This window comes from Hemiscyllium ocellatum, chromosome 15, assembly GCF_020745735.1.
Source record: "Hemiscyllium ocellatum isolate sHemOce1 chromosome 15, sHemOce1.pat.X.cur, whole genome shotgun sequence".
Lineage (NCBI taxonomy): Eukaryota > Metazoa > Chordata > Chondrichthyes > Orectolobiformes > Hemiscylliidae > Hemiscyllium > Hemiscyllium ocellatum.
Genome location: NC_083415.1, coordinates 6,760,138 through 6,787,781, shown reverse-complemented (window position 1 = coordinate 6,787,781; position 27,644 = coordinate 6,760,138). Strand labels below are relative to the sequence as shown.

At 45.6% G+C, this 27,644-nt stretch overlaps 1 protein-coding gene across 3 annotated transcripts in view; it reads left to right on the top strand.

Moving 5' to 3' along the window:
• Window positions 1-27,644, top strand: part of pltp (phospholipid transfer protein) — a 102,012-nt gene that overhangs the window by 37,708 nt on the left and 36,660 nt on the right. Inside the window, exons 1-5 of one of the 3 annotated variants that reach the window (XM_060836256.1) lie at window positions 2,771-2,909; window positions 9,551-9,607; window positions 26,171-26,290; window positions 27,157-27,256; window positions 27,338-27,466. In XM_060836256.1, coding sequence (XP_060692239.1) covers window positions 26,182-26,290; window positions 27,157-27,256; window positions 27,338-27,466 — 338 coding nt within the window. In that variant the 5' untranslated portion in view covers window positions 2,771-2,909; window positions 9,551-9,607; window positions 26,171-26,181. Of the gene's footprint in view, window positions 1-2,770; window positions 2,910-9,550; window positions 9,608-19,875; window positions 19,943-26,166; window positions 26,291-27,156; window positions 27,257-27,337; window positions 27,467-27,644 lie in introns of those variants that run through there. The other 2 variants (XM_060836255.1, XM_060836257.1) reach the window with 2 other exon arrangements.

Here is a 27,644-nt window from a genome sequence, read left to right as displayed (position 1 = left end):
TTGCAAATTCCTCATTGTTCCTAACTCTCTCTCCAACCAATCCATTCGATCTGATAAGATTTGCAGCCAGCAGCATTTATGGTAGGTATAATTCACAGTAACCCTTAAACCCTTTTTAAACTCCCACATCTGACAAGAAGTACATATCACTGTACTAAAGGCCATTTTTGCTCCTTCACAATGTACAGACCCAGAAAATAGCACCATCGTATGCCTCTACTAAACACTGCCCCAGGTTAAATTAATAGTTATGGCTTATATTTTAAGTTTAATCAAGAGATATAGCTCAAAAAACATATAATCAAGAAAGAACACACTCTATTCACTACTGCAGACTTTCTGTAGGTCCCACTTATAAACAATACACTTATCTGCTTCTGTGCTATGAACTTTGCTCAAACAGTTCCTCCAAGATCAGTTGTGAATTTCACTCTTTGTTAATTTTTCCAGACGCACTTCGATGTCCAGCAACACATGAATTCAAACAGCAAAGGCAGTAACTGTGCAGGTTCACTGCTCTGTCAGTTTCTTTCTCCCTCTCTCCTGCACTGACCTCGCCATGTGCTTCCTTTGTCTGTTCTTCTCCCTTTTAAAACTTGTTGTTTTCACTTTTTTTTCCCCAAAGTTCCAAAACAATGCAACAGCATATAAAACAGTAATTGCTGTTCCTGGAATTTGAGGAAATCACCTCCAACACCTAAAATACCTCAAAAAAGGAGCAGCTGTTACAGCCAGAAATTTTTCCTGTCCTCCACCTTGGATTACCCAGAATCGATTTGCAAGGGTGTTGCCAGGGTTGGAGGTGAACGATAGGGAGAGGCTGAATAACCTGGGGCTATTTTCCCTGGATCATCGGAGGCTGAGGCGAGACCTTACAGACGTTCATAAAATCATGAGGGGCATGAATAGGGTGAATAGACAATGGTAGGGGAGTCCAAAACTAGAGGACATAAGGTTAAGGTAAGTGGGGAAAGATTTAAAAAGGACCTAAGGGGCAACTTTTTTCATGCAGAGGGTGGTACGTGTATGGAATGAGCTGCCAGAGGAAATGGTGAAGGCTGGTACAATTACAACATTTAAAAGGCATCTGGATGGGTTAGTACAGCTGCCTCCTAGCATTAGGGATCTGGGTTCAATTCCAGCTTCGGGTGTACTATCTGGCACATTCTCCCCGTGTCTGCACGGGTTTCTTCTGGGTGCTCCGGTTTCCTCCCACAGTCTATAGATGTGTAGGTTAGGTGAATTGGCCATGCTAAATTGCACACAGTGTTCAGGGATGTGTGGGTTAGGTGCATTAGTCAGGGAGAAATGTTGAGCAATAGGGTAGGGGAAGGGGTCATTCTTCAGAGGGTTGGTGTGGACTTGTTGGTCCTAAAGACCTGTTTCCATACTGTAGGGATTCTATGTTCTATGCATGAATCGGAAGGGTTTAGAGGGATATGGGCCAAATGCTGGTAAATGGGACTATATTAATTTCGGTTATCTGGTCAGCATGGACGAGTTGGACTGTTTCCATTCTGTACAGCTCTATGATTCTGTGGTCTTTAAGAGTCACTGGTCTGGAAATGTTAACTCTGTTTCTCTCCATAGATGCTGCCAGCTTGGCAATGGCCTTGGGGTATTTTTGCTGGTCTGTTAATTCAGAGACCCAGGTAATATTTGGGGGACCTGATTTCAAATCCCAGTAAGACAAGTAGTAGAATTTGCACGGGCAATTTGTCATCCTTACCTGCATGTCTGACCCACATGTGACTCCAGATCCACAGAAATGTGGTCAACTCTTAACTGCCCTCTGACATCGGCAATGAATACCAGTCTCGCCAGCAATGCCCGCACACCAATGAATAAAAAGGAAATCTGCTGAGTTTCTCCAGCAATTTCTGGTTGTGTTTCTAATTAGAGGGTTTCAGCGCAGTATCGGATGTGATTGGAGGGATTTGGGTTGTGGCTGGGATCTGATTAGTGCAATCCTGGGCTGTTTGGGATCTGATTGGGGGGGGAGAACCCAGTTTGTATGATCTAATTGGTGGTATCCTGACCTATGTTGGGATAGGCTCAGATGTTGCCCCAGGATGTGTCTGAAGGGCAGGAAAACAGGCCGCAATGAGTTAATTTAGGTCTGACTGAATGTTTGGGTGGGACCTGCTGATGGAGTCAGATTATTTAAGGTCTGGTCATTAAAACAAAACCACAACACAATCCCTGACAATTTAATAAAGTGGATGATTTAAACAGCAAGAGCTACCTTCAGGCAGAATAACAGGGCACTGCCAGAAATATCAATGTTAAAGGCAACTTCAGAATTAGCAGCAGAGGTTTGGGAAAGTCAGCGAATCACATTAAGTGAAATCTTCTCTCCTGACAGAGCTCAGCAATGACAAGAGTGAGGGCTGAGCGAGTGATCGAAGAGGCTGGTGAGGTCAGTACAAGACAGAGAGGATTCTGTCCTGCAAAGCTGGCAGTGAGACAGGGGAAGATGAACTTATTTTCAAAGAAAATTCAAAATGATTAAAAACATTGAGAGAAGGTGACACTGGGTCAGATCCCTGAGGATGTGTAGGAAGATGACTGTCACAGAGAGGTACAATTATCTCTGACATTTATAGAACTGATGGTGCCAACCAGTATCTAGACCAATAGAAGCTGGGCTGGGCTCTTTGGCTTTAAATAGCATCAAGAATCAGCATTGATGAATGTTCATCATAAATCAGGTTTGATTCAGCCGAGGGCAGCTACTGAGATAAAACAGGAGTGAGAGCAAGCAACATAGCCACACTTCCATTGGCTGTTTAAACACTAGATCACTTGAAATCTCTTTAAGATCTGATTCCATGGGATTACTCCTCGTGGTGTCTCAGTAAAGCAGGGGAAAGCAGATCCCGATCACTGACAAAGGAAAACAGGCAAAGGTAAGGACAATCTTCTTCACGTACAGAAACGTTAGGAACAGGGAGAGGACACTCAAGCCTGTTCTGTCATTTAAGCAGAATCTCGCCTGCTGTGTATCCACGGTTACCAAAACCTCCAGGAAATAAAAATTAATCCCAGGGCACCGCTGTGAGCAAAGCCAGGAGGAAAATCAAAGAGGCATTCAATCACATTTGCGTCTTTTTAAATTTCTGTGTTTTATTAATGGTCAGAGCCTCACAAAAACAGTTTATGTGAGATTGTTTTTTAAAGGATTGTTCATGGGATGAGAGTGTCACCAGCTTTATTGCTCAGGGGATTGTTAAGAGTCAACCACATTGCTGAAGTCACGTGCTGGCTAAACCAGGTAGAGATGACAGATTTCCATCCCTAAAGAACATTAGAGAACCAAGTGGGTTTTGTGTTGATGACATTTGCAAATATTAGAGTGCCTTCTTATTCCTGTTATTTTTGTGTTGATTTCATTTTTCACTGTGGGACTTGAAGCCGCATCTCCGGAATATTAGTCTCAGCTTCTGAGATTACTAGTCCAGCGACATTACCGCTACATCATCATCATCTCCCCCCACTCCCACCCCCATTTGTCATAATTGTGATTTGTGGGCAGTACTGTGGCTCAGTGGTTAGCAACTGCTGCCTCACAGCTCCGCAGATCCAGTTTGATTCCAACCTTGGGTGCCTGACTGTATAGAGTTTGCACGTTCTCCATTTGCCTCTGTGGGTTTCTGCAGGCTGCTTTGCTTTACTTTGTGTCAGTTAGGTGGATTGACTATGCTTAAATTTCCCCATAGCGTCTAGGGAAGTGCAGGCTAAGTGGCTCAATTTATTGTGAAGTGTATTTTTATTCAAAAACACTTCTATTCTCTGTGAAAAGTTTCATACGTCGCCATTCCATTACATCTAAATTAAGGACAAGTCATAAAATAAGAAGAAAAATAAAGGTTCAGTATTGTTCAATTAATGGCTCCTGGGTTCGGGGTAGGCTGGAAAACCGGGCTGAGACCACCCTGCCAGGCTGAGACTGCCACACAGGGAGTTGACCTCTACTCTGGACCATTGGGAGACCTGGAAGCTGCCTCCGATGCAAGGATGAGACCTTCACCGAGGACTAGACCTTCATGCCTGGCTGCTGGAATACCCACAAGCTGCAAAGAAGACGTTCACACCAGGCCAAGATCGCCTCCTCCTGGACAGGACCGCCGCACCGGGAGACTGCCCCACCAGGCCTATGCCACCATTCCAGGCTGTTGGAAGCCATCTTGTCGCTGGACCAAAAGACACTGTCCACCAAAGACATGAGGAGAAGGCAAGGCACAATAATTGAATGGAAACATTAAAAAAAACATAGAAGGAGGAAGAAAAAGTAAAGCGAACAGAGTAGACAAACTCCGGCTTCCTGGGCAGAGGAGCCCATTTGTTGCACTGCAAATCCGCCACCATCTTGGAATCAAAATATTGTCAGTGTGGGGTTATGTGAATGAGATGGGTGGGAGGGCCTTGGTGGGATGCTCTTTAGAGGGGAGGTGCAGAATTGATGGGCCGAATGGCCTAAATCTGCATTGTAGGGATCCTGTAATCTTTATTACAACTGAAACGTCTTCTGATCCTCAACCCACCTCATCCCAATCCAAAATCCTTTGGGATACCCATTCTCCATTCTACCTCTCACAGTTCCAACCCCTCCATTCCAGAAACCTCCTTGCCTCTTACCACTCCCCCACCATGTTCCCTCTCAGTTTCCCTGTCATTGCATGGACCTTCGAGGTGACTGTAAATTATTCAATTCTTTATGTTCCATCAACATGAGTGAAAAATTCATTGCCAAAAAAAACTCTCTTTTCTAATCTTTGCACAGTATGTCTATGTGCTTAAATCTTACGCCAGTGGCAAGTCCCAGTGTTACATTTAAATGGTCAGATATTCAGAATCTGGCCAGGACAATTCTTGCCAAATATTTTAGGCGCTAAGAGCTGAAGAGAGGCCCAAGGTGAGTCTGGAGCAGAAATGTTGCTTTAACCTGTGTTTATTACAATCAGTGAAGGGGTTGAGGCCTACGTAGGCAGCTGTTAATCAGCTAACTGCAGCTTCCAATGCTCATCAGGAGGTGGTCAGACAGTTTACTGGCTCATGTCTTGTCTCACAGTCTCTCCTGACAATGGCCAGCTGATTGGCTATAGCCACAGTATTGAGATGGAGTTTAATCTCCAGCTAAAGGGACACCCTGTGTTTCTTGACTCCCTCTCGGAGTTGAGAACAACACAAGCCCATCGCCAGAGGTTCTGAGAGACTTTGTTCAAACCTGCTGACACAGGAGCAACCTTAAGGTGGGAAATGGTGTGTGTTATCATTGGAGGGAGACAGTGTTTGGTCATCAATATCTTACCAGGTGCTTCCCCCTCCTCTTCAGGTTTGGATGGAGGGCAAGAGGAGGAGGATGGGGAGGACTCCTGTGGTAGAGGACATTACCCCACTATTAGCACCTCCAGAGTTAGATGTGTATATAGTCACAAACGCAGTAGCAGATCAAGGAAACAAACTAACATTGGAGTTCGACTCGATCCAACAAACCAAAGACTCCTCTCTTACTTGAACCAGACTACACTTACATGGATTTGGGGCATCAGGAGGGTCCAATAACTTAACTTCAGCAGAAGATCTCAGGAATTGGTTTATTCTCACTGCACCTTGGCAGCAGCTGCTCCAAGCTTTAGTGGGTCCCTCAGCGTGTAGTCCTGAACCTTGGAATGTGTCAGTCTGCAACACTCGGTTCAGATCAACTCCTTGTTCGAGAAGACGAAGATGTTTCAGGCAGCATCTTTCACCGAGTTGGTTATCCTCCAGGTGCAGTCAATATTTGTCTTGTTGTATTTAATGGGGAGTCGAGAGTGTGATGCTGGAAAAGCACAGCAGGTCAGGCAGCATCCGAGGAGCAGGATAATCAATGCTTCGGGCAAAAGCCCTTCATCAGGAACTTCTGGGGAACAGACCATAAAGCATAGAGTCCTACGTCAGGAGCTGCTTTGGCTGAACCTCAATAAAAGCCATCTTCCTCCAGAGCAATGTCTGAGGGACAGTGCAGTCTCACGTCTGGGTACTTGGGGCACATTGTAAACTGCCAGTGTCAGTGCCATCCCAGAGGATGTGTACACCAGAGCTCACACTCACTGTTCCAACTGTGTCCAATCAGCGGTTGAGTGTAACCCATGGGTGCCTGAAACTAATTCAAATCGTCAAATGAATCAATTAGAGCCCAGCCCCAGTTCTCAGTCAGGCCAGTTTCTCCAAGCCCAGCACACATTTTGTCAAAACCACAAACAGGCGGTTCCAGTCACGCTGTCTGTCTGAGCTATAAAAAGGGCAGTGATAAGAAAATGAGGACCAAAGCTGGAGATTTTTTTTGAAAGAAACAGTTAATTAGAAGGCAAATTGGTTTGAAATTTGTGCAAAGTGTTTTTGTTTAGCATTATAGGAATTCAAAATGAAATTGTGTGTACTTATTTTTGAAGTAATAGGTTGTCGCTTGGGGAGTATGGCCTCTTAAGGAGAGATTATAACCTTCCTGCTGTAAATAGGCACTTGGACGCTGCAACTGAACATGCTTCATTTTGCTCAGGGAGTTTATGCAATTGTTTCAATGTTGAAGTGAGCTCTGAACGTGTGACAGACTCTCTGTGTGTGAGAGAGAGAGAGAGAGAGAGACGCTGTGTTAGGACAGGACCAGGCTAGCTGACAGGATTTCCGCATCATTACTACAGCCAGTGTCCTCAGATCAGGCCTTGAGTTGTGATATGTACCACTGCTGATCAGAAGCAAGCATTATGCTCACAACACGTTTTGAGAATGAGGAGTGGGAACATACTCTGGTAATGGTACATTGGTGGCACTGTATCCCAGGAACAGGAAAGGAGAGGTCACCCTGTTGGGAGTTTTCTACAGGCCTCTGAATAGTTCCAGAGATGTAGAGGAAAGAATAGCAAAATTGATTCTCAATAGGAGAGAGAGAGAGACAAGTTAGTTGTCATGGGGGACTTCAACTTTCCAAATATTGAGTGGGAACACTATAGTATGAGTACTATAGATGGGACAGTTTTTGTCCAGTGTGTGCAGGAGGGCTTCCTGACACAGTATGTAGAGAGGCCAACAAAGGGGCAAAGCCACATTAGATTTGGTACTGGGTAATGAGCCCAGCCAGGTGTTAGACTTGAAAGTAGGTGAGCACTTTGGTGATAGCGATCACAATTCTGTTATGTTTACTTTAGTGAAAGAATGGGATAGGTGTATACCACTGGGTCAGAGTTACAGCTGGGGGAAAGGCAATTACGATGCAATTAGGCAAGATTTAGGAAGCATAGGATGGGGAAGGAAACTGCAGGGGATGGGCACATTAGAAATGTGGAGCTTATTCAAGGAAAAGCTCCTGAATGTCCTAGATAAGTATGTACTGTCAGGCAGGGAGGAAGCTGCAGAGTGCGGGAGCCGTGGTTTACGAAGGGAGTGGAATCTCTGGTCAAGAGGAAGAAGGCGGTTTATGTTAGGATGAGATGTGAAGGCTCAGTTAGGGTGTTTGAGGGTTACAAGGTAGCCAGGAAAGACCTAAAGAGAGAGCTCAGAGGAGCCAGGAGGAGACATGAGAAGTTGTTGGTGGATAGGATCAGGGTAAACCCTAAGGCTTTCTATAGGGATTTAAGGAATAAAAGAATGACGAGAGTAAGATTAGGGCCAATCAAAGATAGTAGTGGAAAGTTATGTGTGGAGTCAGAGGAGATAGGGGAAGTACTAAATGAATATTTTTCGACAGTATTCACTCTAGAAAACGACAATGTTGTCGAGGAGCATACTGAGATACAGGCTACTAGGCTAGGTGGGATTGAGGTTCACCAGGAAGAGGTATTAGAAATCCTGCAGGGTGTGAAAATAGATAAGTCCCCTGGGCCGGATGGGATTTATCCTAGGATCCTCTGGGAAGCCAAGGAGGAGATTGCCGAGCCTTTAGCATTGATCTTTAAATTGTCATTGTCTACAGGAATAGTGCCAGAAGACTGGAGGATAGCAAATGTGGTTCCCCTGTTCAAGAAGGGGAGTAGAGACAACCCTGGTAATTATAGACCAGTGTGCCTTACTTCACTTGTTGGTAAAGTGTTGGAAAAGGTTATAAGAGATAGGATTTATATTCATCCAGAAAAGAAAAATTTGATTAGGTATAGTAAGCACTGTTTTGTGAAGGGTAGGTCATGCCTCACAAACCTTATTGAGAACTTTGAGAAGGTGACCAAACAGGTAGATGAGAGTAAACCGGTTGATGTGCTGTATATGGATTTCAGCAAGGCGTTCGATAAGGTTCCCCACAGTTGGCTATTGTACAAAATGCAGAGGAATGGGATTGTGGGAGATATAGCAGTTTGGATCAGTAATTGGCTTACTGAAAGAAGACAGAGAATGGTGGTTGATGGGAAATGTTCATCCTGGAGTCCAGTTACCAGTGGTGTACCGCAAGGTTCAGTGTTGGGTCCACTGCTGTTTGTCATTTTTATAAACGACCTGGATGAGGGCGTAGAAGGGTGGGTTAGTAAATTTGCAGACGACTCGAAGGTCGGTGGAGTTGTGGATAGTGATGAAGGATGTTGTAGATTACAGAGAGACATAGATAAGCTGCAGAGCTGGGCTGAGAGGTGGCAAATTGAGGTTAATGTGGACAAATGTAAGGTGATTCACTTTGGTCGGAGTAACCGGAATGCAAAGTACTGGGCTAATAAGATTCTTGGTAGTGTAGCTGAGCAGAGAGATCTCAGTGTCCATGTACATAGATCCTTGAAAATTGCCACTCAGGTTGACAAGGTTGTTAAGAAGGCATACAGTGTTTTAGCTTTTATTAATAAAGGGATCGAGTTCCGGAACCATGAGGTTATGCTGCAGCTGTACAAAACTCTGGTGCGGCCGCACTTAGAGTATTGTGTACAGTTCTGGTCACTGCATTATAAGAAGGATGTGGAAGTTTTGGAAAGGGTGCAGAGGAGATTTACTAGGATGTTGCCTGGTTTGGAGGGAAGGTCTTACGAGGACTTGAGGCTGTTTTCGTTAGAGAGAAGATTGAGAGGTGATTTAATAGAGACATATAAGATAATCAGAGGGTTAGATAGATAGGGTGGATTGGCTTGTCCTTGGCCAAAGGGAGAACAGCCAGGGAATTCCTGGAGGCATGGCACTCATCCATTGATTCAATCAATAAGCACATCGACCTGGACCCAATATACCGATCACTGCAGCGGACAGCTGGAACTGACAACCAGAAGCGGCAGATTCAAACCACTACAATTGTCGGAGGAAAGATCACAGAGTGCTTCACAGGAGGCTCCCAAGCACTGAGGATGTCACCTAGACAGGGGGCGAAACGTCTGCAACACAAATTCCCAGCTCGGCGAACAGAACCACAACAACGAGCATATGGACGTACATGGAATAGTGTAGGTTAGGTGGGCTTCAGATTGATATGACATCGAGGGCCGAAGGGCCTGTACTGCGCTGTAATGTTCTATTTTCTATGTTCTATGTAGGAACAGCAGACCTGTACCCAATTTACAGTTGAACTGTATGTCATTATCTCAACTGTATCTCCTTTTTGCAGCAGAGAGCGGCGGGAGCTGGACGGAAGTGAAGTCGAAGCGCAGAGCCGGTCGGGAAGGTAAGGAACCCGAGACACTACGCGTGTAGTGTCTCCCACCCTCCCTCCTCCTCTAACCTAAAAAAAAGCTACTTAGTGTTCTTGTTTTGGAGACTAAGTGTAGAGTTATGGCAGTGCAGGCAGTGGAATGTTCCTCCTGCAGGAAGTTTGAGGTAGGGGGTGACCACCGATGCTCCTGCCGACTTCACCTGCAGGAAGTGCAGCCAGCTCCAGCTCCTCACAGACCGCGTTAGGGAACTGGAGCTGGGGTTGGATGAACTGAGAGTTATTCGAGAGGCTGAGAGGGTGATAGATAGAAGCTACAGGGACATAGTTACGCCAGAGAACAGAGGTAGCTGGGTAACAGTTAGAGGTGGGAAGGGGAGGAAGCAGGCAGTGCAGGGATCCCATGTGGTCGTTCCCCTCAACAATAAGTTTACCACTTTGGATACTGTTGGGGGGGAACGGCCTAGCAGGGGTAAGCTGCAGTGACCGGGTCTCTGGCATGAGGTCCGGCTCTGAGTGGAAAGGGAGAGAGGAGGAGAGCGCTAATTATAGGAGACTCTATAGTTAGAGGGACAGACAAGCGGTTCTGTGGACATGGGCGAGACTCTCGGATGGTTTGTTTCCTCCCAGGTGCCAGGGTCCGAAATGTCTCGGACCGTGTCTTCAGAATCCTTAAGTGGGAGGGTGTGCAGCCAGAAGTTGTGGTGCACATGGCACCAACGACATAAGTAGGAAGAGGAGTGGGGAGGTCATTCAGGAGCTCAGGGAGTTAGGCTGGAAGCTAAAAGCCAGTACGGACAGAGTCGTCATCTCTGGGTTGTTGCCGGTGCCACGTGACAGTGAGGCAAGGAATAAGGAGAGAGTACAGTTGATCACGTGGCTGCAAGGATGGTATAGGAGGGAGGGCTTCAGATATTTGGACAATTGGACTGCATTCTGGGGAAGGTGGGACCTGTACAAGCAGGACGGGTTGCCCCTGAACCAGAAGGGCACCAATATCCTGGGAGGTAGGTTTGCTAGCACTCTTCGGGGGGGTTTAAACTAATTTGGCAGGGGTATGGGATCCGGACTTGTAGTCCAGCAAGTAGGCTAGCTGTTTGTCAGGATGTCCAAGAATGTAGGGAGGCTGTGGAGAAGGTAGCACTGACGGGGAATACTTGCGGACACAGAGATGGGCTCAGGTGTGTATACTTCAACGCAAGGAGTATCAGAAATAAGGTGGGTGAACTTAAGGCGTGGATTGGTACTTGATGTTGTAGCCATCACGGAAACGTGGATAGAAGAGGGACAGGAATGGTTGTTGGAGGTTCCTGGTTACAGATGTTTCAGTAAGATTAGGGAGGGTGGTAAAACAGGAGGGGGTGTGGCGTTGCTAATTAGAAATGGTATAACGGCTGCAGAAAGGTAGTTCGAGGGGGATCTGCCTTTGGAGGTAGTATGGGCTGAAGTCAGAAATAGGAAAGGTGCAGTCACCTTGTTGGGTGTTTACTATAGGCCCCCCAATAGCAGCAGAGATGTGGAGGAACAGATTGGGAAACAGATTTTGGAAAGGTGCAGAAGCCACAGGGGAGTAGTCATGGGCGATTTCAACTTCCCAAATATTGATTGGAAGCTCTTTAGATCAAGTAGATTGGACGGGGCAGTGTTTGTGCAGTGTGTCCAGGAAGCTTTCTAACTCAGTATGTAGATTGTCCGACCAGAGGGGAGGCCATATTGGATTTGGTGCTCGGTAATGAACCGGGACAAGTGATGGTTTGTTAGTGAGTGAGCACTTTGGTGATGGTGACCACAATTCTGTGACTTTCACCTTGGTTATGGAGAGAGATAGGTGCGTGCAACAGGGTAGGTTTTACAATTGGGGGAAGGGTAAATACGATGCTGCAAGACAGGATCTGAGGAGCATAGGTTGGGAGCATAGGCTGTCAGGGAAGGATGTCATTGAAATGTGGAACATTTTCAAGGAACAGATACGACGTGTCCTTGATATGTATGTACCTGTCAGGCAGGAAAGAGATGGTCGTGTGAGGGAACCTTGGTTGACGAGGGAGGTTGAATGTCTAGTAAAGAGGAAGAAGGAGGCTTATATAAGGTTGAGGAAACAAGGTTCAGACAGAGCGTTGGAGGGATACAGGATAGCCAGGAGAGAGTTGAAGAAAGGGATTAGGAGAGCTAAGAGAGGGCATGAAAAATCTTTGGCGGGTAGGATCAAGGAAAACCTTGATAATGTGAGACACATGAGAATGACGAGAACGAGGGTAGGTCCGATCAAGGACAGTAGTGGGAGACTGTGTATTGAGTCAGAAGAGATAGGAGAGGACTTGAATGAGTACTTTTCTTCAGTATTTACAAATGAGAGGGACCGTATTGTTGAAGAGGAGAGTATGAAACGGACTGGTAAGCTAGAGGAGATACTTGTTAGGAAGGAAGATGTGTTGGGCATTTTGAAAAACTTGAGGATAGACAAGTCCCCACGGCCTAGGATTATGTGGGAAGCAAGAGAGGAAATTGCAGAGTCGTTGGCAATGATCTTTTCGTCTTCACTGTCAACGGAGGTGGTACCAGGGGACTGGAGAGTGGCGAATGTTGTGCCCCTGTCCCCTTTTCAAAAAAGGGAATAGGGATAACCCCGGGAATTACAGGCCAGTTAGTCTTACTTCAGTGGTAGGCAAAGTAATGGAAAGGTACTGAGGAATAGGATTTATGAGTATCTGGAAAGACACTGCTTGATTAGGGACAGCCAGCATGGATTTGTGAGGGGTAGGTCTTGCCTTTCGAGTCTTATTGAATTCTTTGAGGAGGTAACCAAGCATGTGGATGAGGGTAGAGCAGTGGATGTAGTGTACATGGATTTTAGTAAGGCATTTGATAAGGTTCCCCATGGTGGGCTTATGCAGAAAGTCAGGAGGCATGGGATAGTGGGAAATTTGGCCAGTTGGATAGAGAACTAGCTAACCGGTCGAAGCCAGAGAGTGGTGGTAGATGGTAAATATTCAGCCTGGAGCCCAGTTACGAGTGGAGTTCCGCAGGCATCAGTTCTGGGTCCTCTGCTGTTTGTAATTTTTATTAATGACTTGGAAGAGGGAGTCAAAGGGTGGGTCAGTAAATTTGCAGACAATACGAAGATTGGTGAGTTGTGGATAGTGAGGAGGGCTGTTGTCAGCTGCAAAGGGACTTAGATATGATGCAGAGCTGGGCTGAGGAGTGGCAGATGGAATTCAACCCTGTCAAGTGTGAGGTTGTCTATTTTGGAAGGACAAACAAGGATGCGGAATACAGGGTTAACGGTGGGGTTCATAGTAAGGTGGAGGAGCAGAGGGATCTTGGGGTCTATATTCATAGCTCTTTGAAAGTTGCCACTCAGGTAGATAGAGCTTGTAAGAAGGCCTATGGTTTATTAGCATTCATTAGCAGAGGGATTGAATTCAAGAGTCGTGAGGTGATGTTGCAGCTGTACAGGACCTTGGTAAGGTCACATTTGGAGTACTGTGTGCAGTTCTGGTCGCCTCACTTTAGGAAAGATGTGGAAGCTTTGGAGAGGGTGCAGAGGAGATTTTCCAGGCTGTTGCTTGGAATGGAGAATAGGTTGTATGAGGATAGGTTGCGAGTGCTAGGCCTTTTCTCATTGGAACTGCGAAGGATGAGATTTGATAGATGTTTATAAGATGATCAGGGGAATAGATAGAGTAGACAGTCAGAGACCTTTTCCCTGGGTACAACAGAGGGGACATAAATTTAAGGTGAAGGGTGCAAGGTATAGGGGGGATGTCAGGGGTAGGTTCTTAACCCAGAGAGTGGTGGAAGCATGGAATACGCTGCCTGTGGGAGTGGCAGAGTCAGAATCATTGGTGACCTTCAAGTGGCAATTGGATAGGTACATGGATAGGTGCTTAAGCTAGGACAAATGTTCAGCACAACATCATGGGCCGAAGGGCCTGTTCTGTGCTGTATTGTTCTATATTCTATGTTCATTAATAGTAGAACTATACCCTAATTGCAACCAAACAATTTGAGTGAGTGGACAAATGCATGGCAGATGTGGATGTGGATTAATGTGAGGTTGTCCACGTTGGTGGTAGAAAAGGAAAGCAGATTATTATCTGAATGGTGATAATTTGGGAAAGGATGAGGTGCAATGAGACCTGAGTGGACTTGTACACCAGTTTTGTTTTGTAATCCTACAGCAGAGACAGGCCCTTTGGCCCAAACTGGTCCATGCCAACCAAAATGTCCATCCATGCTAACCTCATTTCCCTGCACTTAGCCCATGTCCTTCTCAACTTTCCCTATCCATGCATTTCTCCAAATGCCTTTTAAGTGTTGTTAATGTACCCACCTCAACCACACTCCAGCTGGCAGCTCATCCTATATGCATACCACCCTCAGTGTAAAAAGAAAATCCCTTCAGGTTCCTTTTTATTTTTCCCCTCTCTGATGCCATGTCCGTTATTCCTCAACCCTGGGAAAAAGACTGAGTGCATTCACCCTATCCATGCCTCTCATGATTTTATACACCTCTATAAGGTCCCCCCCTCAGTCTCCTCCACTCTAAAGAAAAGAGTCCTAGCCTGTCCAACCTCTCCTGATAGCTCAGACCATTAAGTTCAGGCAGCATCCTTGCAAATTTCTTCTGCAGTCTTTCCAGTTTAATAACATCCTTCCTACAGCACAGTGACCAAAACTGAACATAATGCTCCAAGTGCGGCATCACCAACATCCTGCACAACTGAAACATGACTATCCAACTTCTATACTCAGTGCCCTGACTGATGAAGGTCTGTGTGCCAAAAGCCTTCTTCTCTCCCCTGTCTACCCATAACTCCACTTTCAGAGTTCTGTGTACCTGAACTCAAAGGTGCCTCTGTTCCACTACAGTCTTTAACGTACTACCATTCACCATTTTGAAATTCCTACTTTGATTTGACTTTCCAAAATGCAATATTAAACTCCATTTTCACCTCCAAGAAGGTGAATGGTATCTTGGTCTTCTTTGTGAGGGGATTTGAGTACAGGAGCAGAGATGTCTCGCCATGATTGTACAGGGTTTTGATGAGACCACACTTGGAGTATTGTGTGCAGTTTGGGTCTCCTTATCTGAGGAAGGATGTTCTGGTGATGGAGAGAGTGCACCAAAGATTTACCAGATTGATTCATTTGGTTGCAGGACTGATGTCTGGAGAGAGACTAGGTCAATTAGGACTATATTTGCTGGATTTTAGAAGGATGAGATTGCATCTAAGCTCTAATAGGATCAGATGGGGTAAATGCAGGAAAAGTGTTCCTATAGACCAGGGAGTCCAGAACTAGGGTCATGGATTAAGATACCTGGTAGGTCCGTTAGGACTGAAATGAGGAGAAATATCTTCACCCAGAGATTAGATTAGATTACTTATAGTGTGGAAGCAGGCCCTTCGATCCAACAAGTCCACACCGACCCACTGAAGCGAAACCCATCCATACCCCTACATTTACCCCTTACCTAACACTAGGGGCAATTTAGCATGGCCAATTCACCTGACCTGCACATCTTTGGATTGTGGGAGGAAACCGGAGCACCCGGAGGAAACCTCAGCAGACATGGGGAGAACGTGCAAACTCCACACAGTCAGTCACCTGAGGCGGGAATTGAACCTGGGTCTCTGGCGCTGGGAGGCAACAGTGCTAACCACTGTGCCGCCCACTAGAGAGTGGTGAGTTTGCGGAATTCTCTGCCACAGAAAGCAGTCAGGGCCAAAACATTGAATATTTTCATGAAGGACTTAGTTATAGTTCTTATGGCTAAAGGGATCAAAGGGGATGGGTCAAAAGCAGGAACAGAAGCCTGAGTTGGATGATCACATTGAATGGTGGAGAAGGATTGGCCTGAAATGGCCTACTTCTGCTGCTGTTTTCCATGTTTCTGTGTTTTCTGTAAACTGCTTCCAGTTTTACCCTCTTTTCTTTATACTGAAAAACTAAAACACAAAACTCCTGTAAGAGATGGCTTCCTGCTGAGGGGGCATTGGGGAGATTGTCAGCCTCCTCATTATTTCTTCCTGTCATGTTTCTCTTTCTGTTTGAAGTTTCCCTAACATTTCTACAGGGGCAACACTCCATGTGTCCTTTTTTCAAATTCATTCATTTGGATGTGGACATCGCTGGCTGCTATTAGGGAGGGAGTTCCAGGATTTTGACCCAGCGACACTAAAGGAACTGTGATATATTTCTGAATCAGGATGGTGAGTGGCATGGAGGGGAACTCGCAGGGGGTGGCGTTCCCATGTATCTGCAGCCCTTGTCTTTATAGATGGAAATGGCTATGTGTTGAAAGGTGATGTGTTTGGATCTTTGGTGAATTTCTGGAGTGCATCTTATAGATCATACACACTGCCGCTACTAAGCATAAGTGATGGGGGGAATAGATATTTGTGAATGTGGTGTCAGTAAGGAAGGCTGCTTTGTCCTGGATGGTGTCAAGCTTCTTGAGTGTTGTTGGAGCTGCACCCATCCAGGCGAGTGGGGAGTATTCCATCACACTCTTGACTTGAGCCTTGTAGATGGTGGACAGGTATAGAGAGTCAGAAGGTGAATTACTCATCACAGTTTTCATAGAATACAACCATAGAATCCCCCTACAGTGTGGAAACAGGCTATTTGGCCCAACAAGTCCACGCCAACCCTCTGAAGAGTATCCCATCCCTGTTACTCTACATTTTCCCTGACTAATGCACAAAGCCTACACATCCCTGAACACTATGGGCAATTTAGCATGGCCACTTCACCTAATTTGAACATCTTTGGACTGCGTGAGGAAACCGGGGTATCCAGAGGAAACCCAGGCAGAATGTACAAACTCCACACAGACAGTCGCCAGAGGCTGGAATTGAACCCGGTTCCCTAGTGCTGGGAGGCAGCAGTGCTAACCACTGAGCCACCATGCCAGCTTTTCCTAGCCTCTGACCAGTTCGTGTAGCCACTGGATTCATATGGTGAATCCAGTTGAGTTTCTGGTCAATGGTAACCCCCCCCACCAAGATGTCGATAGTGCGGGTTTCTGTGATGGTGATGCCTTTGAATATCAAGGGGCTAAATTGACCATCTCCAATAAAAGCCATTACCTGGTACTTGTGTTGCACGAATGTTACCATTTCTCAGCCCAAGCCTGGATATTGTCCATATCTTGTTGCATTTCAATATGAGCTGTCTCAGCATCTGAGGATTCGTGAACAGTGCTGAACATTGTGCAATCATCAGCAAACACCCCACTTCTGACCTCATAATGGAGGGAAGGTCATTGGTGAAGGAGCTGAAGATGGTTGGGCCTACGACACTACCCTGAGGAACTCCTGCAGAGGTGTCCAGGAGCTGAGATGACTGACCTCCAACAGCCACAACCATCTTCCTATTTGCCTGTTATGACTCCAACCAGTGGAAAGTTTGCCCCCAATACCCATTGATAGCAGTTTTGCTAGGGTTTCACACTGTCGAATGGGGCCTTGATTTCAAGACCTGTTACCATCACCTGTCCTCTGGATTTCCAGCTGTTTTGAAGCATGTCCTTGCTGGGTCTGGATCTATTCCTTTTGCCATTTCTTGGCTTCAGCAGATTTTAAAAATAATATCATGTTTTGGAATTAAATGTTGACAACATCCATGATACATTGGAGTTCTAACTCATCATCATAAGAAAATTTACCTCAGAGAATGATGGAATTGTCTGACAGTAATGCAAGATCTGTACCACAGGAACAGTTGAACAACACACCAGTAACCATGGAAATGTTGTCATGACTCAGTACACTTTCAATCAAACTCCACTGTTCCCATTTGTTTAAACCTTAAAATTTCCCAGTTTTCACCTCACTGTTTAATTCAGGTTAAAAGAATATGTGCCACAGGACTATTTCAATGAGAGGAATATGGCGGCACGGTGGCACAGTGGTTAACACTGCTACCTCACCGTGCCAGAGACCTGGGTTCAATTCCCGCCTCAGGCAACTACCTGTGTAGAGTTTGCACATTCTTCACATGTCTGCATGTGTTTTCTCCAGGTGCTCCAAAGATGCGCAGGTTAGGTAAATTGGCTGTGCTAAATTGTCTGTTGTATTATGTGAAGGGGTAAATGTATGGGTGGGTTTGTTGGGCTGAAGGGCCTGTTTCCACACTGTCAGTAATCTAATCTAAACTATTTATTGTAACCAAACTGTGTTTTTCACCAATGGCCAAAAGTGGACCAGATGAATTGCTAAAGTATAACTTAAACAAGAATAGTAAAAGGACACAATTTCAAATTTATATAAATTAAACTTTGTTCCCCGATACTTTTGGAACATTATTTGTGTCCTTCTTTGTGAAGACAGACCCAAAGTATGCTTTTAATCAGTCTTCCATGGCTGTGTTCTCCATTAGAGCTTCCCCAATTCTGACTGTAACAACGGAGCTGTACCTCAGTAATGGTGGCAGTGTGCCCCAGTCAGACTGACAATGTGCCCCAGTGACAGTGGAGCTGTGCCTCAGTAATCATCATGACAAAATAAAAATAGACAGAAACATATAATCATTTGAGAATAGTGAGGTCAGACATGTTGCATAAATCACGTTATTGATGTTCATCTTTCAACATTTTCTATTTCCGCTTCATTGTTTAAGTTCTTATTAATTTTGGTTTCAATTGGAAGGCTATTGAGAATCTCCCACAGGACAATGTTAGACAACAACGTCTAATGATACACTTAGTCCAAGCTGGGTTGGAGCCAGGAATTCCTGGGTGAGAGCCAGGGTTGGAACATTCCGGTTTTTGGGAAACAAGCTCAGTTTAATATGCAGAGCTGTTGCAATGCAATGTGATTAACCTAGAGACTGGAACCACCTAAAAGCCAGCATAGGGGTTGGCTCTTCACCAATTAATGAGGATCCTGACTAATGTTGTGGGTGACTGGATACTACAGAGTCTTACACTCCCTCTAACATACACAGAAATACAAGGAGCAACATAGGAAGCCTGCAAATACTCACTGTGGATGTGAGAGCTGTGTACATCAAAACAAGAGTGGGGTGTGCATAGACCCAAGTGTCTTTAACCAGAGTAGCAGTGCAACAGTGCAGTTTGGATCCTACCCTACGCATATGATTCCTATGTGCACAGAACAAGACCAATTTCGGCTGTACTCATAATTCAAGGACAAGAGCAGTATCTACAGAGAAATCTCAGAATGTACAAATTAGTATCACACAGGCTCAGTGAAGGCTCAGTGTCTACAGGCAGAGTGGTGTACATACAGGCATGATGTTGTTGGACTGGGGTGGGCAAAGTTAGAAATCACGCAATACCAGGTTATAGCACTAGTGCTTCCAAATAAACCTGTTGGACTGTAACCTGATGTTATGTGATATCTAACTACATATAGACATAGCAGCATGTACATTCAGAATACATCATGTGAGGCAGACAGCAGTGTGTATAGGCAGGGCTCCATGTGTACACAGAGCACAGCGTGTACAGATGGGTGCACTGATACAAGCTCTTACAGGTATTGGAGAAAAGGTAAGGAGGCTCTTAACTGAGAGTCTAGCATCGTCCAATTGTTTAGCAAAGAATCAGACTGACAAAGGCTCAGGAATGTGTTCACCAAATAGGGAGATGGTGATGAGTTGGTGAAGGCCCCAGTGAAAACTCCAGGAATTGGTCCAGCCAGGGTTGGCAACAGAATCCGGAGCTCTGATTGCTTTCTGACTCCGGCGTCCAGAAAAATCCAGGGTCTTCCCGGGAAGTTTTGTGAGGAGGCTCCCTCCCTCTTGGATCCTGGTTCTCGGATGCCCGTGGGGTGTGAGAGGGTGACCCCCAGGATGGAGTGGGTGAACCCTCCCAGGATGGAGTGGATGTCCCTCAGGATGATGTGGGTGATCCCCCCCAGAATGGTGTGGGTGACCCCCCCCACTCCAGGATGGAGTGGGTTAATGCTGTCTGTTCCGTGTCTACACCAAAACCAGATTATCCACAGAACAGTGAATCCTGCAGTAATCCCTGGATTATAGCACAGTTCTGAACAGTCTGCCCTCCGAGAGCATTTGACAGAACAAAGCCTGTCTTTCTTCCAGCCGCGAGTTCCCAGCCTCTAAACTCCAATGCTGCAGTGTTTGTCATACACAGGACTTTCTGTGACCCCGCCACTATTTACCCAACAAGCAGGAAGATGACATGCCATTGGATAGGGAGTGCAGCGAGAGGGGTTCACAGGTCACTGGAGAGCTGAGGGTTACTGAGAGTGCAGCCAAGAGTGTGGGGGGTCAGTGAGTGACAGCATCCAGGGATTGGAGCTGAGATTCAGTTTCCGCTGTGTCCGAGCTGCCTATGCAAACAGAGCCCTCTCACAGGTAAGTACGGCGTTCACATCTGCTTTTTTATTCTGTGCTGCATATTGTTTATGGATAGGGTACAGTGGGTCTTTGTGGGGTTTTCTGTGGGGCAAGCTAATCAATACAGTCGTTCCACAGTGTTCACACTGCTTTCAATTAGAGGCCTCTTCCAATCCATCACTTCAGGTTCAGACAGGGAGCCCAGCACTCAGCTCATGCCCAGTACAGCTTCACTGCTCAGCGATGGATTATCAGCTTCTGACACTCACGGTCCCTTTTACTGAGCACTTTGTCACATATCAGCTTACAGCAGTGACGTACAATCACTGTTCACATTGTATACATTAATCCAAGTCAGGCAGGACTAAACTCACTCTGACCTGGGACAGACAGGACCAGACGCGCTCTGACCCGGGACGGATAGGGGCAGGCTAACACTGCTGCTTTGGGCTATTGCCTTGCACATGATTTTGGAGGAATGCCTGATTCAATGCAGCTTTGTATTCTACATCGGTGAGCAGTGTGCCATCACTGTCAAACCCTTAGAGCTGCTCCAACTACTTTGCAGTCAAGCTTGGTTTTGACTGGCTTCCTGGCCTTCAGCAGTCTGACAGAGGGAGTCCTTTACCTGCAGTGCAGGTGTGACTAGGTCATGGTTCAATGACTCATTTTCAGGCTGTTACCCAGTTGTACCTCCGTATGTTACCTAACATGGTGACGAAATGTCTGGAAATGAACCTTGCAGCTCAGCAAGCAAACTTACATCCAGTGGCACACATGAGCAGCTTATTCACTATCACAATTTCTTCAATTTACAGACTTAGGGGTTGAACTGAATTTTAACCCCAGACTTTGCTGTTATGATCTCATCTGATGTTACTGGATTAGTCAAATCGCAGACTGAAATCTAGCTTGACAGATCATTTGCTTTCTGGTTTTAATGAGGTGGTCTTTCCCTGAAACAGTCGTGTGCAATGACACAGATTCAGATTTAACAAGAAATCAGAAGTTTATTACGCAAAGAAAATTAAGATAAAATAGAGTAAATCACACAATTTACATTTGTTTGGAATCATCATACAATCCCTACAGTGTGGAAAGAGGCCATTTGGCCCAACAAGTCCACACCGACCCTCTGAAGAGCAAACCACCCAGCCCCATTCCCCTACACTATTTCTTTACAATTAGGAGATGCTGGTGTTGGACTGGGGTGGACAAAGTTAAAAATCACACAACACCAGGTCATAGTCCACCAGGTTTATTTGGAACCTGATGAAGTTGCAGTGCTCCAAAAGCTAGTGCTTCCAAATAAACCTGTTAGACTATAATCTGGTGTTGTGTGATTTTTAACTATTTCTTTACATTTACCTCTGACTAATGCCCCTAAACCCTACCCATCCCTGAACACTATGGGCAATTTAGCGTGGCCAATTCACCTAATCTGCACACTATGGGAGGAAACTTACACAGACACAGGGAGAATGTACAAACTCCACACAGACAGTCGCCTCAGGCAAGAATCAAACCCAGGTCCCTGGTGCTGTGACGCAGTAGTGCTAACCACTGAGCCACTGTGCCATCCCAAGAAATGTCAGTTACCAGTTAAACTGCCATCTTTCTGAGGATCCCTCCCTTTGTACTGTCCACTTATTCTCTCCATCTACTCCTGGCTCCTATACTCACCTTATTTATCAGTCTGTAATCTTTCAGAAACCTCATATCTCTGTTTTAGTCTGGTGTCCCCTTTCAGGGACAGAAATAAAACAGATTTTGTGAACAGGCCCCAGTGGTGATTAAAGATTTTGAAATACAAAAAATACAATCCCAGTAATCCCAAGAGCACTCCTTTTACAGTACTCTCACCAGAGACCATTCTTTTCTCTTTCACATCTATAGGATTTAATTTATCTGTGGCTTCAATTCCTCACCTTGAGAATCCGATAGCTTCTTCCTTGATTTAGCATATAATTGAGCTTAAATTTTCTCAGCTCCACATAAACCTCTTCAGGGTCTTAACCAAATATTTCTGGTCTGGGATTTATAAACTAAACTCCTTACATTGAAGTAACCTCTTCATTAACAGTCCTAAGCTACCTTCATTTCTCAGGAGGATCTGTTTCATATAATGAGCTACAATTAAGATCTCTGCAAATCTCTGAAACTAAAAAGCTTTTTATTCCAAGCTATGATGTTTCGCCTAATCAAAAGAGAAAGCAATTCCAGAATTTTCTATCTAAAGCTTAATGCACCATACTATTTCCTTTGTATACTCATAAACTCGCCCAGTATAAACAAACTCCCATTAGGCTCTTAGACTATTTATCTCAGAGTTTAAAAAAAAATCATCATGGCTACAGAAATCCTATAAGTTAGTCATAAAACTCCTTCAGACACACAAGAAATCCATATGCCACTAATTCTAAATTTAAAAATCCAAAATAAAACATATTAAAATATGTATAAATTCCATACTTTATAATATACACATTGTGACAAAGTCAGGATTGCAGATGCTGGAGATCAGAGTCGAAAATTGTGATTCTGGAAAAGTCAGGCAGCATCCGAGGAGCAGGAAAATCGACATTTCGGGCATAAGCCCTTCATCAGGAATGTGGGGATGGGGGTGCAAAGGGAGCTGAGAGATAAATAGGAGGAGGCTTGGGACTGGAGGTACGTAGCTGGGAAGGTGATAGTAGATGGAGGTGGGAGGATGATGGTGATAGATCGGAGTGGAGGATGAAGGGGATAGGTGGAAAGGAATATGGACAAGTAGTTCAGTTCAAGACGGTGGTGCCAAGATGGAGGGTTGGACCTGGGATGTGATGGGGAAACTGGTGAAATTGACGTTGATACCGTGTGGTTGGAGGGTCCCAAGTCAGAAGATGAGGTGTTCTTCCTCCAGGAGTCAGGTCGCTAGAGTTTTGTCAGTGGAGGAGGCACAAGACTTGCATGTCCTTGGCAGAGTGGCAGGGGGAGTTGAAGTGGTCGGCCACAGGGCGGTGGGGGTGTTTGGTGTGTGGGTCCCAGAGATGTTCCCTGAAATGCGCCACAAGTTGGCATCCTGTCTCCCCAATGTAGAGGAGACCACATCGAGAGCAACAGACGTGGTACATGAGGTGTGTGAATGTTCAGAAAATCTCTGTCGGATGTGGAAGGATCCTTTGGGGCCTTGGGTGGTGATGATGGGGGGGAGGTGTGGGCACACGGTTTACACCTCTTGCAATGGCAAGGGAAGGTGCCGGGAGTGGAGGGTGGGTTGGTGGAGGACATGGACATAAAGAGGGAGTAAAAACGCTATCCCTTACTCCCAATTCTTCCGCCTCTGACTTAGCTGCTCCTAGGAGGAGCAATTCCATCACAGAACATCCCAGATGGTCTCCCACTTCAAAGACCGCAATTTCCCTTCCCACATGGTCAAAAATGCCCTCTAGCACATCTCCTTCACTTTCCACACCTCCACCCTTGAACCCCATCCTTCCAACCACAACAAGGATAGAAACCCTAGTCCTCACCTTCCAACCCACCAACCTCTGGATACAGCACGTTATCCTCTGCTATTTCCATCACCTGCAGTCAGACCCCACCACCAGAGATATATTTCCCTCCCCTCCCCCATCGGCATTCCGCAGAGACCATTCTCTCCTGTCATACGCATAGTTTGAGATACTCCCAGGAGATTACAGATTAATTTGTTGTGCATTTGTCCCTGACACCAGTATGCATGACATTCCAGAGTTCCTCTCCAGGCAGCCACTGTATTTGCATCTGTAGTCAGTTTGGCTGTATCAGCCTTCTTTTAAGAGAAAATGTATGTTATAATTTAAAAGTTCAGTATGTCCATAGGTGAGCTGGTGTTGTTATCTGTGGTTGTGACAGTGTAAACTGAGGAGACATGAACTAGTTCAGGCTATGTCTCAGTCTGAGCATCTAACCTATAAGTTGAGGCAAAATGAGCTAAATGATACAAATTTAAAGATGATGTAAGAATAAAGAGAACTAAGCCAAGCTTTGAATGTGACAGGATGAGTTAATAAAGCTGTTGAAAAGTTCTAGGTTCAACATTCGGTTCAATACCTTCAATTTGTGAACCCATTGCTTCCTTCTTTTAGCCTTGTTACATTCTCTGTCACCATGTCCTCTCTCCCTTCCCTCCAGCCCAGTGGGACTGGCTGTTCTTCCAAGTCTGGTAGTTAGACCCACCATTGTTCTGCCATTCTCACATTCTGATCACTTAATCTGAACTCTCAACATCCTGATCCCCCAGCACTTAAAACCACCTCTATACTATTTCATGTATGCTGCCCTCTCCACATTTCACTTTAGCTCTGTTGACAGGTCATATACCTGTACACTTGAAGCCTTGAATTGCTTTCTCTCCATGGATACTGCCTGATCTGCTGTGATCTCCAGCATTTTTTTTTGTTTCATGTTGAAAAGCCTATTGGATGCCTAGCTTTATTAATAGAGAGCTAGAATAGAAAAACAAAGAATTCATGTTAAAGTTTTAATAGATTGCTTGTTGGGATAGTCTGTTCAATATTGGACTCCAAAGAGCGAGGTGGAGAGTTGATAGAATGGTATCAGGGGTTTCACTCACGGAGAGATTGGACAGACTGATGTTATAGCACAGAAGGTTGAAGGGAGTGTTGTTCTAACTGATGAATGTTTTTGATGAAGAAGGAGGGTAGTGTTGCTAAACCACCAAAATTGCCCTGCAGTCTCCAGGTGGTAATATTTCCCTGTTCAACACTACTTGGAGAAGTTCCAGAGTAAAAATGGGAGCCATAAACCATTTCCATCAACCCACTTTCATATATTTGTTCTGAAAATATTGGAGATGAAGATAAAGCTAGCTTGACCAGGCAGTGGAGGTGGATGTAAAAGGTGATGTGACGGGAACTCCAGAGAGTTAGCCACTTAGAGTTGGAAGTCCTACAAGGCAGCACAGAGAGAGCCCAGTGTTGATCTCTGGTCTAAGGACTTGGTAAACTGATAGGCAAAATGATCAGAGGGATGGTCACAAGCACAGCTACCAACCCGCCATCTCAATGTATAAGGTTGACAGAGCTGGAATAATATCTTCCTTACGAATGCCTGGGGAATATTCCAAATGTGAGCCGTCCCCTCATGTAGCCTTACTCATGGCCTTAGCCAGCACCTTCCAAACCGACCACCACTTCCATTGAGAAAGACAAGGGCAGCAGATACATGGGAGCACCACCATTGACAAGTTCCCCTCCAAGCCACTCACCATTCTCACTTGGAAATATATCACCATTCCTTCATTGTTCCTGGGTTGAAATCCTGGAATTCTCTCCCTCAGGGCATTGTGGGTCTACCCACAGCACGTGGACTGCAGTGGTTCGAGAAGGCAGCTCACCATCATCTTCTCAAGGGCAACTGGGGACAGGAATAAATACATCCCAGAGTGAATATGAACAAGGGTGTGTGAGTGAATTCAGGCAGAGTTCAGTCATGACCTAATTGAATGATGAAGAGACCTGAGAACAGAGAAAGGATGACTCGCATTTATACAATGCCTTTCACAACCTAAAGACATTCCGAAGCTTAACAACCTGTTTTTTTTTTAATGGATTAATTGTTGTAAATGTAGAATACCCAGCAGCCAATTTGTGCAGAACAAGCTCCCACAGTCATTAATCTGATGATGACCAGACAGTCTGCTTTGTAATGTTGGTCCAGTGACAAAGGTTAGCTGCTGGTCTCCTGCTCTTCTTCAAAATGGTGTCACATCCACCTGAGAGGGTAGACAATTTGTCTCGTCCAAAAGGATAGGAACATTGCCAGTACAGTCCTCCTTCAGACAGTACACAAGTTAACCTAGAACTTGATGCACAAGCTTCACGATAAATCTTGAACACAGAACCATTTGACTCGGTGGGGGGATAGGCATGGCTGAGGAACTGCTGTTTCTGTGTACCAGAAGGGGCTGAATGGTCTTCGGCTGTTCCTGTGTAAAAAGCTGGAGAAGGGGCTGAATAGCCTTCTGCTGTTCCTGAGTAACAGGTTAGAAGGGGTGAATGGCCTCTTAATGGTCTTATCTTCAGAACAGCTCATTCCATTAGTAGGTTTTGTTGCTGTGAAATTCCTGGACAAGCAAAGAACGGATTCAGTGTGACGACAGTTGCCATGGTAACTACGACGAACAGTTCTGAAGTAGTTGTGTTACCCATTGTCATGGTGATTAATGCTGGATCACATACTGCCTCCTTGTTCGACAGATAGACTGAGAGACGATGGCTGCCTGGTTACTCAGCTCCATACTGCTTCTGTTTGGACTGCACACTGCCCTGGGCACCAAACCTGCCTGTAGGATTCGGATCACATCACCGGGACTCCGACTGCGTAAGAACCTGCACCAGTGGGGCTGCTGCACCCAAATAAATATACTGTGGGGTTAAGAACCGCGCGGATGCAAGTTCTGTCTTTTAACAGGCCCCTTATTGAAGTGTTGTGGGAGAGATGTGTTCCCAAACACACACTCAGCTGGTGTCACTGCTAACCTTTCCCCCCAAGACATCCTGACAGGAAAACCCACCCATATTTCCCATTTGTTACACTGGGGGCACATCGCAATACCACACAGCTCCTGCAGAAACACACAGCCAGCCCTGCACCAACACACTCGTGCACACTCAGCCTTTGTAGACACACACACACACACACACACCTCCTGCACCTAAACACACAATCCATGCATTTCCCATCCCACAGAGCTTCTCCTTGGCCACATGTGTACTCATGCATTTACACAAACACACCCACTCACACACATATGATCCCATACACACAATCCCACACACACTAACCCACACTTACACTACTAACCCACACTCTCACACACTCATTCATACTCACAGACACTCAGATGCACAAGTGATCCCACACACTCTCCCTCAGACAGACACAATCACACACACTCAGATGCGTACATGATTTCTCCTTCTCTCTCTCTCTCTCACACACACACACACACACACACGCTTGCTCACACTCAGCCACACACATATCACTCCCATGAACACTCTCTTTCTCTTACACTCACACATATACACACTCATTGATTCAAGCATGTGAATTCAAGTAGCTTTATTTTGTTCTGAATTGAAGGTAAATGTTTGAAATGGGAATACAGTGGGTTGGGGTAAACACTGGACTGTAAACTAAGAGCAGCTGAGAAACTCATTGGAACATTTTTCTGTTCTCGGCAGTCCAATCAGAAGCGCTGATATTTGTTGCCGAAGAGCTGGAAAATATCTCCATCGCAGATTTTGTTGGGAAGGAAGGGCTGATACAATACTCGATCAGTGGGTAAGAGTCTGTCTGCAGCTGGCTGTGTCCCTGATATCTGTTTAAGTGTGTCACTGAGCACAGTGTGTTGATGTCTCACAGAGTGCGAATCACTGACCTGGACCTCTCGACTGCCTCTCTGTCCTTCCGTCCTGGGGAGGGTCTACAATTCGAAGTGAAGAACTCATCGATCAGTGTCAACTTCCAGAGGGACATGCTGTACTGGCTGGTGTGAGTCTCCCTGTAATTGGGCCCAGTGAAAATGCACACATCTCTCAGGGTTAATACATTGGTCGGTTGAGTTGAGGGGGGAGGGTGGAGGAGCTGTCTGTGTGGGCCCAGCTGAACACACGAGTCAGGAATGGGACCAGAGGAGGTCAGAAATGGTTTGAAAGACCAGTCAACGTTC